General features: G+C 38.4%; 2 protein-coding genes across 2 annotated transcripts in view; both read right to left on the bottom strand.

Annotated features, from left to right (window-relative positions):
- Positions 1-2,567: 2,567 nt before the first annotated feature.
- LOC115810185 (retinoic acid-induced protein 2-like) lies at positions 2,568-4,470 on the bottom strand. The gene has a single exon (XM_030772112.1). It carries the CDS (start codon positions 4,468-4,470, stop codon positions 2,854-2,856), a length of 1,617 nt encoding a protein of 538 aa, XP_030627972.1. The 3' UTR covers positions 2,568-2,853.
- Positions 4,471-14,951: 10,481 nt separating this feature from the next.
- nhsb (Nance-Horan syndrome b (congenital cataracts and dental anomalies)) overlaps positions 14,952-19,515 on the bottom strand; it is a 51,480-nt gene continuing 46,916 nt past the window's right edge. The window contains exons 10-12 of the mRNA XM_030772016.1: positions 16,283-19,369; positions 15,928-16,051; positions 14,952-15,555 (exon numbers count right to left, since the gene is read on the bottom strand). Coding sequence (XP_030627876.1) covers positions 14,952-15,555; positions 15,928-16,051; positions 16,283-19,369 — 3,815 coding nt within the window. The remainder of the gene's footprint in view (positions 15,556-15,927; positions 16,052-16,282; positions 19,370-19,515) is intronic.

Here is a 19,515-nt window from a genome sequence, read left to right as displayed (position 1 = left end):
TGATGCATTATGGAGGCTCATTTAACATAAAGTAGCGCTCTGGACATCAGGAAGCTGTCCTACAGTACTGAAGCTCACTGGCGGTACGAGCATCATCTCAGAGACACGATTTCAATTGCAGTGCAAGACCAGAGTACCTCATCTCATCAGTGGGCAAATAGTGTTTTCCAAAAGAGCACTACGGCTGAATTCCAAAGGATATTCTGTTTAGTGTTTATGCATCTTGTACTGTATGTACGCACAAGCTACACACCAATATTTGCCACAACAAATCTTTGCTACTCACTTCTCACTTTTGTCCTATTACAGTCAATTTTAAAGTACCCGAAATTACAAAGGTGTAACTCAAAGACAGCAGACACGAAGGATTATTTGTGAAAGTTCTATTGAGGTGAAATTCTATTGCTTCCATTGTTCTTTTATTTTACAAATAATTTACAATGTTATGCCTGTATGTTGTAGCTTGTGGGGATCTGATAGTGTGAGAACAAGTGTTATTTCTAAGGAGGAAGCAAACCTTTTTGAAGGATTTCAGAGAGCAAAATTCCTTTGTTAAGCAAAATACCCTTTTCCACAACTTTTAACTATGTTCAAAAATGAGTGGAAATATCTGTTTATTGCAAAACAAGTCATTGGTCATATTGTAAAATAAGATTTTATTTGTATGGAAAAAATAATCAAACAAAATTGAAAATCTGCTTTTTTTTTGTATATATTATGTATACCAAAAAGTTTTGTATGGTCTATTGAAATGTAATAGTGTTCACACTCACTCCATGTAAATCAGCTCATCTTGGAAAACGATCAAGTCTGAGGGCTATAGAAAGACAGCACAAACACTGCAGGAACATTTCAGTTCCATCTTAACTTTTATCATATTATTTTAGTAGATTGTACATCACTGATATTTCTTCTCTTTCCATGCTTATTCCACTTTTGTGGAAGCTGATCATCATATTATCTTCGTTGTATTTAACAGAAAGTGGACAGGCTAGTCTTTAGACTGGACAAAATGAAGCTGACTCAGAATAATTGCTTAGCCTTTCTTTCTTTCTTTCTTTCTTTCTTTTTTTTCTTTTCTTTTTTTTTCTAAGTTTTTTGTTTAAACAATCACATCATTAACTGATCGGATAGTCAATTAAAGTATTTCAAACATTCTGCTGTTACACTGAAAATGGTATTCTTATTTATTATATGGAATAATGCAGTACTCAGGATTATTATGTTTATTTTCATCAGTCAGGCACACGCCATCATCATAGCTTTTGCCTTTTTGCCCCTCCCCCCACCCCCACCCCTTTTTTTTGCAGATAAGATCTGATAATCAGTCAGATTAGTTCCAAAACTATTCATGGGAGCTTTGTGTCCTTCATACAAATTCCAATGAAAAAAGAGCACTGCCTAGCATAGAATACCTATGATATACAGAAATTCCACACCTGATTCTTAAAAAATAGCTCTATAAGGCATTGATTTTATTATTATGTATGTAATAGTTTTGAGCATTTAATCATTTAATAATAGGAATGCTCATTTGATTGATGGTATTTTGACTGTTTTCTATTCGAAGCTGAGCACAGTTTTTCTAAACAACTCAGTGCTCGCAAGCTCTCTACCTTGATTCTCAGGTTGAAGTACATTTTATTTTATTTGAAACCATTTCCACAGTAGCAACAATGTTTCAAAGTCTCAAACTCTTTTTTTCATGTTCATTTTTTCCATTATTTTCCATAGGTTTCAAAGGACCATAATGGCCTCATCAAATATTGAAAAGTGTTTGTTTATGTTCTCGTTTGAAATTATTAAAAATAACTGTTACCATCTCCATCATCTATTTTTTATAAAATTGTTAAAAAATATTCTCTTTATTGTCTTCATTTACATCACATAAATTCTTGGGGGGGAAAAGGTATTTTTTAAATATCTGGTAGAGTACTAAGATGTTGCAAGTGCAGTGCACCAGAATGTGCTTAATGCACTACCAGGCCATAAAAAATGCTCATGTCAGTATGACATAAAACACTATTGCAACTATTGCAAGGCTTAAATTGAATACATGTATTCAGTACTACTACTTATAGTAACTATTAGCAAATTACTGCAAATAAAGGGTGTGTTTTCACAACTACTTGTACATGTTAATATGTTTGTGAATCGGGGAAATAATGACTTTCACATATTGGCAAGTTAAGAAAAAATTGCTGATGCAAGATACTAATACATATTAATATACATATGCAATCCTTAGTCTCATTAACAAGACCAAACATTTGCAAGCTCAAAAATTGTTAATTGTTCTGCATCAGTGTAGAATCTAGGGTGAATACATCTGCTGGTCAAGAAAATATCTCATGACACATAGACAAATCAAAATATCTGTGAAACTATCTTTTATGGTAATGCTAATCTCTTCGCTTTGACATTACATCATCAGATCTCACTTACATGGCAGCAAACATTACATTAATCCACAATAATAATTTTAGAGGAGACTTTGATGTAAATAGTAAATATTAAAGAACTTAAAACACACACACAACCTCAATTCTTTCATTTAAAACACTTCCTCTCTTAAATTTGATCCCTGATCTAAAGACCAGTTAGCACAACTAACACGACTTAGTGCTGTGTACTTTGTTCCTCTGTTTTTAATTTCTGGTGCTGAAACTATTATTTTCATATGGACAAATTCACAAAGTCCCTTGGCAAGCAAACAAGAGACTGCTATAAATTATCTGTAATGAAAACAATCTCAGAGAACATTTCCAATGAACTTAGTGTAAATATTACCATACACAAAATAAAATTACAGCAATAGATCCTACTCAAAAATCACAAGCAAAACAAATGCATCTATTTATGTGAAGAATAAGAAGACAGGCGTTGTTTTTTACTAGTGAGAACATGCATGTCCTGTGTGCTGACTTTCTTTAGTTTCACCACTTGGTTTTTCAAAGTATGACTGCCTGGGGCACTGAAAGCAGGCCAGTCACCCTGAGAGTTGGGCAGTGTACTGTTGCACTGCTGTAGCATGGTAACCTCGTTTATGTCTGTTTTTGAAGAGAAGTTCTTCATAGAGATTCTGGCAAGATCCTTAAGTTTCTCACAGAGAGGGACAGTCATCATGTCTTTGGCACCCTGTGAAGGGCTAACTGCACTGTTTCTGCTGCCAAATTTTGTCTCAGTGCCAGATTTGCAACAGCCTCCATCCATCACCCATTTGTGTCTGTTGAGGTCCAAGACAGTGGGGTCATTGAAGCTTTCACAGCCTAGTTTCACTGACCACTCCACTGGATGAAGGGCTTCTACAGATAGTGGATGTCTTTCCTTCTTGTGGCTTGGGCTTAATGTTATGTCTTTGCAATAATGTTGATGAGACTGCGGTTCCCTTCCTCTACATGACTGGATACTGGGTGTTTTAACCCTAGTTATGGAGAGATCCAGCACTGTGTCTTGCAGGACATGACCCAGGACTTCTTGTTTGGTATGTGTTGAGTTAGTTTTAACTGAGAGGTCAAGCACATCTTCCTCTAAAGAAGACAGAGCAGATAAACATGGGACAGGATGATCAAAATTATGGTCATGCAAATGGATGGGCCTGGGAAATTCCTCTGTGTAAGTCTGTGTACTCTTGCTCATTTTACCAGCTGCTCTGGGGTGGAAGAAGGCTCTGGTCTCTGAACCACTGTGTGGGATTGGGATTGGAATAGGAATAGGTAAAGGTACTGGAAGGGGGACAACGAATGGATAAGGAACCAGTAGTGTGACAGGAGGGAACAGGGGAGATAGAACTGAACTGATAGAGTGTGGCAGGGTAGGATGAGGGGATATGAGGGATGATGTAAAGAGGTCTGTTGGTGATGTCACTTGATAAGCAGTTGAGCTACAAGGGTTCTGAGAGGGAAGGGAGTCCTGCAAAAGAAGAGCAAGTCTATGACCATGCAACAAAGAAGGAATTTTATGCTCTTCTGCTATGGTGGTTAACCTCTGGTCAGGCAGGGTCTGGTAATATGACATACGGGAATTTTCGCATAACGTGTTTTGGAGGGAAACTGTTGGAAATGGAGCCATCCGGAGGTGCAACTGGGTGTTCAAATGCTGAAGCGCCTCCTGATCTTGGACTGCCGAGAGAAATGTAGGGCCCTGGCTTAACACAAAGTATGGTGTGGCTTCAGTCTTGCTGACCAGGGGTGTTGTTTGCTCAGCCATCTGAAGATGAATGGGAAACACTACAGGGTTGTCACCAAGAGAGACAGAGTGGAATGTTTTGAGGGTGGCTCCATGAGAGGTTTCTGAAGATGAGCTGGGCAGTGACAATACTGTTACAACTGAATCTGGGTTTAAGGCATTTGTTGTTTTCTCTTGCATCTTCATGTTTTTGGGTATGTTAACAGCATCTCCTCCTTCTTCCTCTTTTCTGCTTTCTTCATCCTGATGATTTTTAAAGTGCTCTCTGTACTGGTCCTCCATGGCTGCCTCCTTTGTCTTTTGTAACTTTCAGTTATGTTTTAAAGGGACACACCCAAGCCCAACAATATATTTGTCCCATGCAAACTGGTGTAGGATTTACCCTAGAAAAGATCCACATGGGAAATTAGTTAATAATGAATTATATGATACTGATGCTGAAATGTTGGCAAAACAAAAAATTATAGTCGGGTTGTTTGTACCATATGAAGCAGTCATTGACTACAACACAAACTGGGAGGAAATTAAGCATGGGCCCCCTCAGTGAGAACAAAACTCGCCTTTTTCTCTGTACCTCCTGCAGTGAGTTAATGAAAGGCATAGCCCTGAGGATATACTTCTCCAACAATAAACAATAAATCCTCCAGACCTTCAAAGACCCAAAAATAATCATATGAAGTATACACTGCTTTTGAATTAGTTTAGACCACAGCTGGGGTATAACTATACCTCATGCATAAGAGTGTTTTTATGGTTGAATTGTAGCTTATCAGATTACTCTTATTAGGTATGGATGGTTCCACAAAATGTATATTTTCAAAACAGATTTTGAAAAGGATTTGAATATTCTGAATATACATTCAAATAATTTGTTAGTTTCCCTTTTTTTCTTTAAAGTTGGGCATTGTGTCTTGATAATCTTTATAAGTATGAGGCCTTGATATAACACACCTTCTAGAATGCGCTTCAACCTTGCCTAATAAAATCAACATTTGATTGATAAGGTTTTTCATTTCTGTCAGTTAAACATGTCATTTTTTTCATCTCTGAGAGTGCCACCGACACTGATTCAATACAAAGGGACAAGGCAAGTATAGGTAAAAGCCTAAACTCTCCCCACAGTTTCCCTATAGAAGCCTTTCCTACTTTTCAGGTCCTGAGTGGAAGTTACAGTAATGATGAAATGGCTCCCACCCCATCCAGTTATTGGTACAGAAGAATTGTAGCACTTAAGCATATGATGTACCCTCTCTCTTGTGGTTGGAGTCTCGGGTTGAGGAGGTTGAGCCATGAGTAATAAACAGTATGTTGATGTTTTGAGGAGGTTTTCCACATCAGAGGCCAAAAATGCCTCTGGAAAAAAAACCCCATACACATTCCAGATAAAACCCGGCCAATTTCCGTTAATAGTGTGGTGCTTCAGTCAAATTAATAGTTATTCATGTGACAGGTCATAAGATGCTTTAAATGACCACTGATTATATAAAATTGTATGGGTTATTAAATTGATTAAGCACTTCCTCTTTTCTTGTATTTTTTTCCAATGAGAACATAAGTTAGAATGCAACAACAGTAATTTAGCACTTAAAGGAAAAAAAAAACTATGAGGGTCACTTTTCTGTATGCATGAATTTTCATTTATTTGTGTTTTGCTGTTTTGCATTTATGTGTGTTCTGCTGTTTTGCATTTATTTGTATTCTGTTGTTTTGCAAAGGTCTTGAATAGGCACAATAATTGACTATTAATTTAACAGTAATCAAATGTAAATGTATGTATTTGTTTACATCCCCTTCAAAACAAACATGCTAATTTAAGGTCTCCAGAACAATGAATTCTGCTGTTCCGGACAGATACAAACTAAGAAGCTTGCAAAAATTCTGAAATAAATCCTCAATTAAAAAGTCCTGTAAATAATAATCCAGAAGCAGAATAGTGACAAGATTGGTCATTGACTTCAAATACAGATAGGAAAGTCCATTATAAAACACAGATTTCTGTTACTCAGATTTTCCAAATGCATCCAGAACAAACCTGAATTATTATTCATCTGCATTTAAAAAAAGCCCTTCCAGCTGGGTCCAAACAAAGCATGAAGAACGTCATTCCCTGTAACTGTAATGAATCACACAAAGGAAAGTTGGTTTGATACAGTGCCCAATAAAGATAACTAATTTTGCGTCAATGGCCAAAATCCTCATGTGGACTGTATAACAACTTAAAGCATTCACAGATACCTCATATGGGCTTGATTAACCACATAGTGATACTGCATAAGGCATTTATAAAACAGACTGTACTGTTATACTACAGAGGCTTGTCCTACATCCACAGAACTATTATCACTGTCAAACACAGCAGCAGAAACAATGCTTTGTCATCAAGCCTTTTTAAAAATACACTACCAACCACATCTGTTACAGCTTGATATGTAGTTTTGTATGTCTGTTCATAATACTTTTTAAGGATATACCTATTTACAATCAGACACTACTTACATTACTTAGAATCTGATGACCACGTGAACAATGTTAGGGGTCAGTTTAACAGGAGCAGATGCATAGAGAAGTTAGTGTGCAAGGATATAAAGGCATACATTTCTACATGGCAAATGCCTAGTTTCAGTTAACCTTGAGGTGAAGTATTATGTTGCAATCTGCCCATGCAGCTCCAGGAGTTATCTGACCACTTTTGGATTACTCTAAAATCCCACAAGAGATTGAGACAAGATTGACAAAATATTGGATCACTTTTAAATACAGTCTTTACTAGTCTGATGATCTTAATCATATGACTGAAAATTTACAATAACCTACTCATCTGGAAAATGTTTCCTTCTTCTCTTTACTTTAACTGTGCACCTCTACTTTAATTGTGAACCTTGCTTTGAACTACATGTTCAGCAAATTTCATACAAAGAGCTACCAGGACAGAAGCAGTCGTTAACAAATTATTAGTTTCATTTGCTCATTCAAATTTCAATAGTCAACCACATTGTAATAATTTAGCTCATAGGCATCACTGGAGAAATCAGATGGATGTAAAGGAAAAATGCTGTCATTACAGTCAGATGTACAGACTTGACATTACTACAGTCTGCTCTCTGAGGAACTGTTAACATGACTCGTAATGTCAAAGCTCATGCAAAAGATTTAACTTGCCCAGACTTATACCAAACCACCAAAGGCTGAACTACAAATTTCACAGATTTAATAGCAGCCATGTGGCAACCGTACTGCCACATGCAGAAAAGACAACACCGACTTCAATCATTTTCACTTTCCAAACTCCTGAACTAGAATTACTGTGGATCATGAATGAATGTAAGTCATGACATTGATAGCAACTTTGAGCTGGGACTTAGTGCGTATGATGGGCCCCCAGTTTATCGAGGCACAGCATATCACGAGAATCCAATAAAAGTCTGTTTATTTATAGCCCATGGCCTTTGTAATTTTCCCTAGTATTTCACTAGTAAAGTCAACTAGACAGACAAAATCTGTGCCAGAAATACAGATGCAATTTCAGTTGCAGAATATTTGAATAATCTAAGAGCAGAATGCAACAAACAAGTTACTTGACATGTACTGTTAATGCCCAATTTATTTTTTTATTGTTGAACAAAAATATTGTTAGTGGGGTTTTTTCATTTGTTTGTTGTTTTTAATGTGTGGAGCCTATAATGTATTATTTTGCATATAATGTAAAACAAAACATGCAGCAAATAAATCTGTGTTAATGCAATTTTGAGCGCCTTTACAAAAACCAAAGAGCTAAGTGTGCATTATTATTAACATTGTATCAGTATTTAAACAAACTGGCTGCCTACTCATCAGAGTAAATACTTGCAAACAGTGCCCTCTTGCTAGTAACTCTAATACTGAATGTGAACTCACTCTGAACTCATGATTCAAGATAATTTATTGTGAAACAACACTTGCTTTTTTGTGTGGCTTTCATTAATTTAAAGTAAGGATGATCGGATGGTTTATATTTCCTACAAGTACTTACTCTTAAACTAAAAGCACGATATGGAACAAAAAGCATTTTAAACATTACACTTTGCTGTTCTAAGTAACTGTTGAAGTATGAACACCTTCATGAAACAGTAATTAATTCTAATATGCCCACAACAGTCACCTGAAAATAAACCATAAGAGTCTAATAATCCATAATCCATTTGATATCTTAGGAACTCCACACATGAATATTCTCATTTGTGCCACCAAGAACAGAGGCTATGTGGTAGAAAAAAAGAAAAGATATCAAAAGTTGAGAGGATTTTAGAGTATTTGAAAATTTCAGAGAATCTCTCCTCTTTCATAACCTTTTATTTACTACTTCAGAATAAATGAAGCAAGTAGTTTGTATTTTCTGTGTCTCATTGTTCTTTATCTTAATGTTATATCTTTATAACTGTGGATGGTCACTTAGTTTTTAAGCAATTAAAACAATGCCCTCTTGCTTTATTCCATAATGCTAGCATTCTAATACAAATTCTGTTGTTACCACATGATGATATAGTTTGAAGTATGTTCAAACTGTACATCGAACGGTTTGTTTTTAAAGTTCATGATGAACTTCGGATGGCTGATAAAAATAAAATGTAAGGATGTAATGTAAGATCTTACAGTATTTAAGCTCTGGTTAGTTCTGATTTAATGTTGCCACCCACACGCTTTTAGTCACGCTAAAATTTAAACCGCATATTTGAAGATGTGAATTTTGCATGCCATACTATTTTTTTCCCCCCGCATTTATAATAAATGTCCAAAAAACACGTATATAGCATATTAAATGCAATTTCACATGACTTTTCTGTAAGTGAAGTTGCTAAATTTGATTTATTTATTTGGATTTTGTTTCGTTGATAATTTTAGCCAGGAAATTATGTCAAAATGAGGATTAGGCTATTAGCTTGTCGAAGAGCCCAGAAAAACGTCAAAGAGCCCTGTACTGTAATCTCGTCACTGTCACTTTTAAAATGTTCAGTTTCTTACCTCTTTAGGTCCGATGTCTGGAGCTGCTTGACAAAATGTTAATACATGTGGGCTAATTTTCGAATCATGTTCAACCCTTTATTCTCATTTCGCCGTGAACTCCAAACAGTCCTGTTCTGTTTTTCATGTTCTCTTTAATGCGGTATTTCCTCTCTGCTGAGAAAACTACCACATATTAACCTTAGTTTGTACTGTTTGCGGTCACTGTACGATAGGCTACTTGAAACTCGATATGACTCCCACAAATTTTTTTCTCATCCTCTCGGAATTGTATGGTTCACTGACAGCCAGGGCGCGCGCACAGCCCCTTAAGCGGATAGTGGTCCTGCCCTGTAATCAGTAAAACGCTTAATTGCTGCTCTAGGCCTGATATGTTGGCTTCGTTTATGAACTACGGTTACCTTGCATGTCTATAAAATGAATAAACGAATAAACAAATAAACGAACAACTAAACTTTTCATCCTACATTTTGCCTGTATTTTCATAGAACACTCATATAACACTGAGAGTACATGATCTCATACCAAACTGTATCACTTAATAAAATATCCTGCAAAGACAAATGTTAAGGTCAAAGAATGTGAGAAGGTCAAAGAATGAAAGAACTACTTAGGAATAGACAAATATTACTCTTCCTCCTGTCTTGAAACCTGTAAGGTCTTCGTACAAATCCCACTGACCCATTAACTGATCAGTTACCATGATTTTGATGCTTAAATGAAATCATTCCCTCAGTTATAATGCAGAACAAATTCAGAAATATATCAGTTCTATTTTAAGTTTCTTCCATTCAAAGAGCAGTCCTCAGAATACCATGTGGAAGTTTTTTCTTTCTTTCTATCTTTCTTTTTTTCAGAGGTGGCAGTGTTCATTTGTTCCATATCCTTGTGAACTCCAATTTGTGAATGTTGCATTGTTCTGTTTTAGCTATCAAAGACTACTGTGACCCTTACAAATTCAACATTAACCTCTTGAGGTGGGAGAATCACTACAGGCCAAAGCTCTCATAGACCTCTCTGAGCACCATTTGGGGCAAAATCAATTATCAATGGCTCCCATTTAATCACCAACAGAGGGCTCAAACATCCTAGAGTATTGTATGTGCTCTCTTCAAAGAAAAGCCCAGACTTCCTCTTTCTTTCCAGTTTGATGTTTTACTCAGTGAGAAAAATAGATTGATAGAATGCCAAATACATTACATTATATTTGAATGAATTTAACTGAAACTATTACTAACTGAATATCAATCATTCTGGGTATAGAGGCTTAAAAATTGCAACAACTTGTGACTGATATTGATCCTCCCTCATTTAATGCATAGCAAAACACAATAGTATCTTGTTGTGCATAGTGCTAAAGGTTGTTTTGCAACAATATGTGCATGCAAAGATATTATGGTCTGTAGCTGTAGTAATTATGCTATCACACAAATCTCACAGACTCTTATTGTACAGTAAGGTCTATGCAAACATGTAACATACAGCTAGTATGCTTTAACAGTAATTTGCCGCTAAATGAAAGTGTATATTAGGAAAAATCTGTGGAAAATTCTCAGTTCTGTCCATTAAGCTGTTGCTACAAACTTCCACTCGGTCTAGTTGTACACTAACATTGCCCCGCCATGTCATTTTGTACCTTATGCCTCTTAAAATGTCATTAATCTAAGTAAACTACTAGTTTAGACTGGTGCTAAGGTGTTCCATTTTAAGTTAATCTCAACTATAGCAGGGCTGGCTGACTACTCTCTACAGCTGGTCTACTTTTAAAAGATGTTCTACACTGCCATCTGCTGAGGAGAGAAGTGTGATCATTATCATACAGGATCTCTGCTGAGCTGGCCTAAAACACTAAATATTGTGACTAGTGAAGTTTCATAGCAATGGATGCAAAGGATGGTTCCAGACTGGGCAGAACCCTTATTTTCGTTTGGAAATTCGTAATGCTTGATAACACCAGTAGCAGGGATATTTTTCAATGCAACCACATTTATTGACCTCCTCTACGCACAGTTACTAAGCAGCCAGTAGAGCTGGCAAATGGTTCAAATTTACAATGGAATTCACTTTACTAAAAATAAATACAAGACTGAGAGTGTAGCACAGCTCAAAAATATACAAAGGCTTGGAATTAATGTAAACTTTCAAAACATTTTACAAAAAGAAACATTTTTGCAACATTTTTTTCTTTAAAAAGATCATATGTACAAGTTTATACAAAAATACAAAACTGATGCAAACCTGTTTAATTGGAACTTATAGCCTGAATGAGATGCATCATGTACCAAGACAGTTACATGTAATCTTCAGTGTAATATTTTATTTCTTTATAGTTTTCTTTTTTCTTTTTTTAAGCTCTCACACCTGTACATATCTGGAACCCTTTGGCCAAAGCATACTGTGCTTTCCCATCCATGCACAATAAATACCCAATAAACCATGTTATTTTTCTTTAAGAGAAAATGGGACAACAGTCTAAAATGTATTCACATTTCACTAAGCCCAGGTACAATAGGAAAAAAACTAATAGTTGATATGGATATTTCCATAGAGTACCTTGAGAGAGTACGTTAATGGCAAAGACAACAGTCCTAAGCTGTGCTGTGGCTAGTTGGCTAGTTCAGTGCGAAGCATTGATAGTTAACATACTGAAATGAGTCTTTTGCACTGTTCAGATGCTGAACTCAGACATATCACAAAGGGAAGAGGCTATGTGTTTGTGTCCCCCTTTTTGTTGAACATTTCTATGTAAGACCTGAAAAAGGTCATGAAGATGAAGTATCTGCCTCTTTTACACCCTGAACGTAGCTACTGTTGTGTCTTTTGGAAAACAATTGTAGGACATGTACCTTACTCAATGCTACAATATCAGAATTTTCAAGACATCACTAGTGTTGCAGGTGTGTTCACGAGTGCTTGTTTCTCAGAAGCACAATGTAAGAAATAACATGAGCAACTCTCGTGGTGTGCAGTATGACAATCACATATATTTTCAAGTTGTAACAGTGATAGCATATGTCCTGGGTAATTAATGAATTCAGAGCACCAAAAACTGTGAACTTGAGTTCTACATCATACACTGTAGCGTATTCTAGATGTAAAGATTGTGAGTCAACAGCTAATTAGAAAGGTTCACTTCTAGTCAGTTGCTTATTGTTAGTGGATACACCCCTGATATGCAGTATGGTCAACCAGTATTTATTTAAATAAAGCTTTTATCATCATTCTTTTCTACATTTATTAACAAAATAATTCTCTGGACAAAATATCCTGTAATTAAAAATACTTCTTTTTCTATTAAATGTGGTAATCTATTAATTTTTTTAGATTTCATAATTTTATAGGTATGACGCCAATGCATGAGGCCAAAGAATGCCTTGAAAAAGGTACACTCCATGGTTCTTTAGTGTCTCTGTCATGGAATAAATTCAAGCTATAAACAAATACACCAGAAGCCTTAAGAGGTCAAAACCACGATGGACCATAGGCAATGGGGCAAATGTACGCAAGAATTCATTAATTAATTTAGCCTAAAAAGAGGAAATGTTTTAACAGACCTTCAGCAATTATGTAAATGCTGAGCTACAACAGTATTATTTTAAAAAATAACAGTAAAAAAGTCAAATGGCCACAAAGCGCCGCCAGGACACACATGGAAATTCAACAACAGTCCAATGAGCAGGTTGTGGTATTATGGTGTATTAACAGACACTTTAAGACAACCAAGATTGTTGGGCAAAATATTTTCCAATGTTGCTCTTTAACAGTACTCACAAACACTACACAGAGTAGGTTTAAGCTGACATATTCACACCAATCCTATACCGCACTCCTCTCACTGTCAAATCTTAATGAACCACAAATATATCAAACCCTTGCTCAATAACTGGGTCCACTCATAGCACCTGAAGAAACCTGTTTCAACTTTGCCTCAAACAGTTTTGACTCCTTTTTGTCACTGTCTTCTTTTAATCATTTATTTATCTTAAAATGTAGGTTTCAACAGTGTTTCAATAAGAAAAAAATGCCCCCTCCACTAAACATGAAAAGCTCTGTCTGTGTGTATAATGACACAAAAACAAATCTCAGACATTTGTACATCTATTGAACATAGCACATATACTACTCAAATACTTAGGTGATCAGGAAATATGGCATTTTTTATATGACAGGGAACAAGTCCTCTCATGTTTTCTAGTGTTTTATTGCATGCTGAATGGCAGATGAATAAATTGAAAAATCAACATAGTCAATGAGTGCTCTCCAGAAATAGATGATTTAAAATGTTTTTTTTTTCTAGTCAGTTCACAGCTTTGTCCTCTCCATACTTGCACAGTGTAAATTCTTCAAATGTGGCTAATTTCTTTGAGATTTCAGCTCATGCACTAAAGAATTTTTTAATCTTTAGTTGTCAATCAAATTCACTCAAAAGTGAGCCAAACTTCAGCAGATGAACAGTGAACGTGATTGCTAAGGTATTCATAGAATACATTGAGAAATTTCCTGGTTATATATTGTCTCTTAAGTAATAACGTTAATTGCAATAACATTGATCTTAAACATTGGACTTTTCATGAGAAATACATGACTATATACCTGAAAATTGTGGACAAACAACAAGCACTCAGTTTCAGTGCTTTGAGAAGCTAAGATGAATATTTTTCCTAAATCAAAAGACTTCCTTTTTAAGGTAGCATAACGTGTTGTGGTGGTACAACACAACCCAGACTATTAGCATCACTATAGTACTACACCATAATTGCAGTCCATTTATCAGGACTGTAAGGTACCATGAACGGCAATATTTATTTTAAACTAAGTGAGCCCCTGTTATTTAAAATGTATTTTTCTGCTCATATAACTATCTATAATTCTGCTATAAATATACACAATGGCATTTCTCATAGGGATCCTTTAAAGGAATACTCTTGAATAACTGCAGTCAAGTGCAAAGGAGTTTAAGGTTTTACAAACCAATCCATATAGACATTTCACTTCATGTATTATATACGACAACTAATGATCTCAGCTACACTCAAAAAATATCTGTTAATCTGCATACAGACCTTATTCTTCCCCTGCATACTAAGACCCCTGTAATTAAAGGCCACAGTAAGATTGTCCCAAGAAAGCCTGCTTTTATCAGATTTATGTCTAAAACTACACCATACATTTCCCATTTTTTGTGAGACCACAAGCAACCTGCATACAGGAGCATACAGTTCATTTACTCATAAATAGTTTTAATGTTGTTGTAATTTGTGATACATGGAATGTGATGCATATACTTACTGTTTGAAAAGTTCTACACTTACACTTTCTCTGTTACCTGAACAATTGTGGTGACACTGAAGATGTCTTGTGTGTTTAATACGGTTATGATGGAATCTTTTGTGTGAAAAAAGTGACATTGACTCCCTTATTTTACTTCTCCAACTAATGGTTTAGGTCAAGCATCAAAACAAGAAAAGTAGCATTGGAAGATCCAATAACTCGCAATAGAAATGTTGAAACTTCAATCTCCAAATTCTTCTCTGGCTACTTCATCAGTTGACTTAATTTACTGGTTACAAAAAGGTTCAGAATAAGCACAGGAGGTCTTTCTTCAGTATTTCTCTGGCTTAAGAGATATTTTTGTGAAGGAAAAAGATATGACAATGCAGTCTGAATATTACACTTTTTTTCAATCCACACATCTTTCTTTTTTTTTTATCTCTGGGGAATTTGTTTTTCATACAATGCTTAAAAACAAAGTAGTACATATGCCTTTAGGAGGAGCGATCATCATGTGGACTCCCATCTGAGTTCTCTGTCTCTCCTTCAGATATGGCCTGCATTGGTGCAGTATACAGCCTGCTGCGTGTGCTGTATCGACTACTGTTGGCTGCCGGAGGGATCCTTGAACGTCCTTGTCTGGAAGAAGCAGACATAGAGAGGGTTTTTGAGGAAAAACCCTCAGTGTTGGCTTTGGGGAAAGGGCTGACAAGAGGTTCCACACTGGATGGGGGCTCCTGAAGTTGAGAGGGCGGTTCCTCTGGTGGCCTTGCTGCTTCCAATAGCAGCTCACCTGTAGACTTGGGTGTGATGGGGCTCTTGAGGATTTCAGTAGCAGACATGCGGTAGCTAGAGTCAGTGCGGCTTCCCTTCTTTAGGAGAAGGAGTTTAAACTCTTCATTAGAGGTGTTGGATTTCTTGGCACTCCTGTAAATGGGTCCTGGAGCTCGCTGAGAACTGATTGAGGAGACTGGGTTTGCTTGAGAACTAGGACATATGACTGGATTACTCGCAGGGGCATTCACAGGTGCAACACCTAACCGACTTTTCACACTCAGCTCACCAGAATCTTTCCGCCCAAGTACTTTCCTTTTGGATCTGAAATCACCAGGAATTGTTATTTATTACTTGGTTTGTTTTAACCATAAAGTATTCATGAAATGTGATGTGTTCATACAGCTTTACAATGCATCCATGAAGTTTACTTGAAAGTTAAAATGATGTTAATAAACTCTTATAAGCATTTCAGGACCTGTGTTATGCCTCATCTATCACTGAGATCAATATCACACAGTGTATGAGCTTGTTTAGCATATACAAGCTTTAATTATTTACCACATGTACTTACATATTCTTTATAAGACCTATATGCTTTTTAACTGTTAACATTTAACTGTTACTGCAGCAGTACAGCAGCAATTGTACATGAGCAACTGTAAATACCGTTGTCCCTGTAATGGACAAACTTACCTGTGAATCATGGCAAATAGATCTTCAGTTGTACGTAATTTATTAGGTGATGGGAAAACACTGTCATCATCTACTTTTGGGTCATCAGTCAAAGGAGAGATAGAATTGTCAGTGGGAGTTGATTCTGGAATAAGAAACAAAATATGAATTTACAACCTAAAAATCTCAATTGAATGAGGTTAAGAATACATAAATAAATGGCAAAAAAGCAGAGTTCAAATAATTACTAAACTTACATGAATTGACCATTACAACAAATGACATCAAAATTTACAAACAGTATGAAAATTGTCCAATATTGTCTGCAGCAGTTCTGCGGGGCACAAAATTATGCTCTTATTTGGGGCTTCTTTACCCTTACTGAAGTAGTCCTCTGTGTCTGTGGTTGAACTTTCCTCTCGGCTGTCCTGTGAGGCACTTCTGGTAGGAACACCTGATGTCTCATATTCCTCCTCTTTGCTTTTCACATCACTGATTGGGTAAGCTTGCGATGCTTCTGTAAGTCTAGCAGGCACTTTGTCATGACTGTTGCATGGAACAAAGTCACTCCTCCGGGTGCATTCACTTTGACCTGGAGGGGACAATGTGCTGGTCAAACTCAAAGAGGGCTTCTTATCCACTAAGGGCTCAGGCTGGGGTGGCTGATTGTGTTCCATCCGGTGGGTCTCTCTTGATAATGCAGGCTTTGAGGGCTCCTGTTCATCTGAGAACCTAGTGCGATTGACTGGTTCACTGTAGTCCAAGTCACTCGGAGGCTCAGTACACTGAGTTGATCTGTTAGAGGGATCATCCTCTTGACATGTTGATTCTATGGGTGTTCTGAAAGCAGTCATAGCCCAGTAGGTTCCTGGTCCATGTCTCTCTTGCCTGAATCTCACACCCTCATGAGGTGCAGCAGTACTCTCTCCAGCAGACAACACAGATTCACAATACTCCTGAGGAGGAGGTTCAAGGGATTTGTAGGCAAGTGGTCTCCTGGGGTGCATGTGCCTATTATCAGGTGGGGAGACAACTGTCACTGTGGGACACTTGGACTTGGCAGCTGCAGCAATACTGGACTGATCCTGATCTTGACTTCCTTCAGTAGGTCTGCTAATGGATCGCAGCTGTACTGATCGTAGAACAGTGGGGGTGATGGCCAAGTGAGTGGAACTAGGTGCCTCCACACTCAATGCTGGAGCACAAGCTTCTACCACAGTGGCATGGGCCTCCCCAGCAGCAGCACGAGTCTCTGCTGCACTGGCTCCAGCGGCTGCAGTGGAAGCCATTTTCTGTTTGCTGTGATGAAGGATCTGTGCCTGATTCCTATGGATTAATGATTTGTTGTGAAGAGCACTTAGTTCGAGGTGTGTGGGGGGTATGACTGGGAGTTCAGTGTCCCTTCTGGAAGAAGAGCCTGTGTCTCTGTGGGAAAGTTGCTGCTGCTGCTGGAGGGAAGAGAGCGAGGACTTCCTCTCAGGGACTTTTGGCTTACGCTTGCCACTGGTAGGGGATAGTGGTCCCGGGAAAAAAGCAGAGGGGAAGGTAGATGTTGGTGTCTCAGACTGACTGGAATATCCACTGGAAGGGGATGCCAAGCCTGCAAGCTTTTCTGGGGAACCAATTTTGAAGTTGCCTTCTGGTGGTGGGAGTGTTGGGGATGTGGGCCTAGAATTGGAACGGGTTGTCTGCACTTCTGAACTCTCTGGAGATTTGATGCATTCAATTACAGTTGTATTTGTAGCAGTGCTAGAGTTAGAGAGAGACCTGTAGGGATCACTGGATTTCAAATCATTTAAAAGCCAGAGGTCTGCATAGTCAGACTGCACAGCACCCTCATCCTTGAAGGAGTGTGTGTCAGAGGAACTAAAAGGGGAGGAACAATCCAGCATCTCCCTGGCATTCTCTATACCCCAGGCGCCAAATGGCTCATCACTTAGACCAGCAGTGTCAAGCTGCCGCACAGAATCAGCCAAGTCAAGCTGTAGCTTCATCTCCCTGGAAGACAAGGGCAGGGGCAGCTCACTAGTCATCTTTGGTTCATCCTGATCTGGAACGTCCACACCACTGCTCGTTTCTTTCAAAGAAGAGCTACGTTTTGGTGGAGTTGGCTTGGCCTTTGGTTTCCTTAAGGATAGACATTGTCTTCCTAGTGTCCTGGTGCCTCTGTAGTCTGACTGAGAATATTCACTCATGCCAGATGCAACATTTGCACCAGGGCCACAGTTGGCATCAATGGCTGCATAGTTACAATAGCTCCTGCTACCCTTGAAACCACAGTCAAAGTGCGCAGATGTGTAGAACTCTTCAGTGTCGACATTATAGTAAGGAGAGGTCTCTGATTTCTCAGGAGGTGGTTGGCCACTGAAGCTTTCATAAGTTTCCCCACTTGAATAGCTGGGGCAGCCCAGGCCACTCTCACTCTCATCCTCTTGGGAACGTTTGGGGCTGAAGTCTTGATGGCCTGGCTGGTCCTGCTGATCCTGGGCACAGTTCCACTCACCCTCACTGGCAGTGCTAACACCTGCATCATCCATCTGGTCAGTGGCTGAGGAGGTAAAGGAGCTGGATCTGTGGCCCTGACCCTGAGGCCTCTCCATGTGGTAAGGGTCAATTATAAAGCCAGTAGTGTCATCAATGATGTGTGGAGCTGTGTTGAGGGACAGCTCTGAATCACAGTGTGAGGATCCAGTCAGAGGTGGTGATGCAGCAGGAGGGATAGTTTCTGAGGTTTGGGAAGGACATGTGGAACTGCTTCCACTCCAGTTTCCACTGGAGGACTGGTGGTCCTCTTTATGGTCAATCTGGTTTCCTAGCACACCAGTGGTTGACACGGAGTGGATTGGACTGCTGAAGGTATCTGAACTGGAAGATATCTCACAACTCCCCATGTCTGCTTTGCGTGGGAGCCTGGACCTACCCCTCTCAATCCAGGCATGGTCAGGGCTGTCTGAGTGCTGTGTACACTTTAAGCTGCCAAGCTGGAGTTCTGGCATTGTCTGGTCATCAGTACTCTCCTCCTCATCCTTCAAAATCCGCTGCCCCGGGCCTGGAAGGAAATCCTCTGCCTCAAAAGGGGAGAGTTCCTCGTCATCTTCATCATCATCATCATCATCATCACTGTCATCCTGGTCTACATCCATGAGCCGACCACCTTCTCGAGGGAGACTTCGAGATCGCAGTCGGCTGCCCACTGCAGCGGTGAACATGGCATCAGATCGGTCAGGTAAGGAGGTGATATTCCCGGTGGAATGAGAAAGCGAAGCTGGGATGCCTTGGCCCCTCTGGGCTCGGATACGCCTCCTGGAGGGGGCAGCAATCAGGAAGTCATCCGTTTGGCAGCCTGAGTCCTTGGTATTTAGTGCACGGCCACTGAGTGACAGCTCCTCATGGCATAGAGACATATGAGGATTGGTGTGAGCGGCCACAGTTCTCTCTCTGGCCACTGGAGATTCATCAGAGTCTGGAGAAGGATTAAAACATGAAAATTAATCAGCCACCAACAGAGTGGCATTCAGTCAAAGACAGATACTTAAAAAAGAGTTATTAAATGAAAAAAATACAGCCTAAATTAATCCAGAAATATATACATTGGAATAAAATGAATAT

Source organism: Chanos chanos, chromosome 4 (genome assembly GCF_902362185.1).
Source record: "Chanos chanos chromosome 4, fChaCha1.1, whole genome shotgun sequence".
NCBI classification, from domain to species: domain Eukaryota; kingdom Metazoa; phylum Chordata; class Actinopteri; order Gonorynchiformes; family Chanidae; genus Chanos; species Chanos chanos.
This window is presented reverse-complemented; position numbering and strand designations above follow the sequence as displayed.

Bases quoted from the DNA above. Each gene is read 5' to 3' on its own strand.
- LOC115810185 (XM_030772112.1), bottom strand. From the start codon at position 4,470: ATGGAGGACCAGTACAGAGAGCACTTTAAAAATCATCAGGATGAAGAA.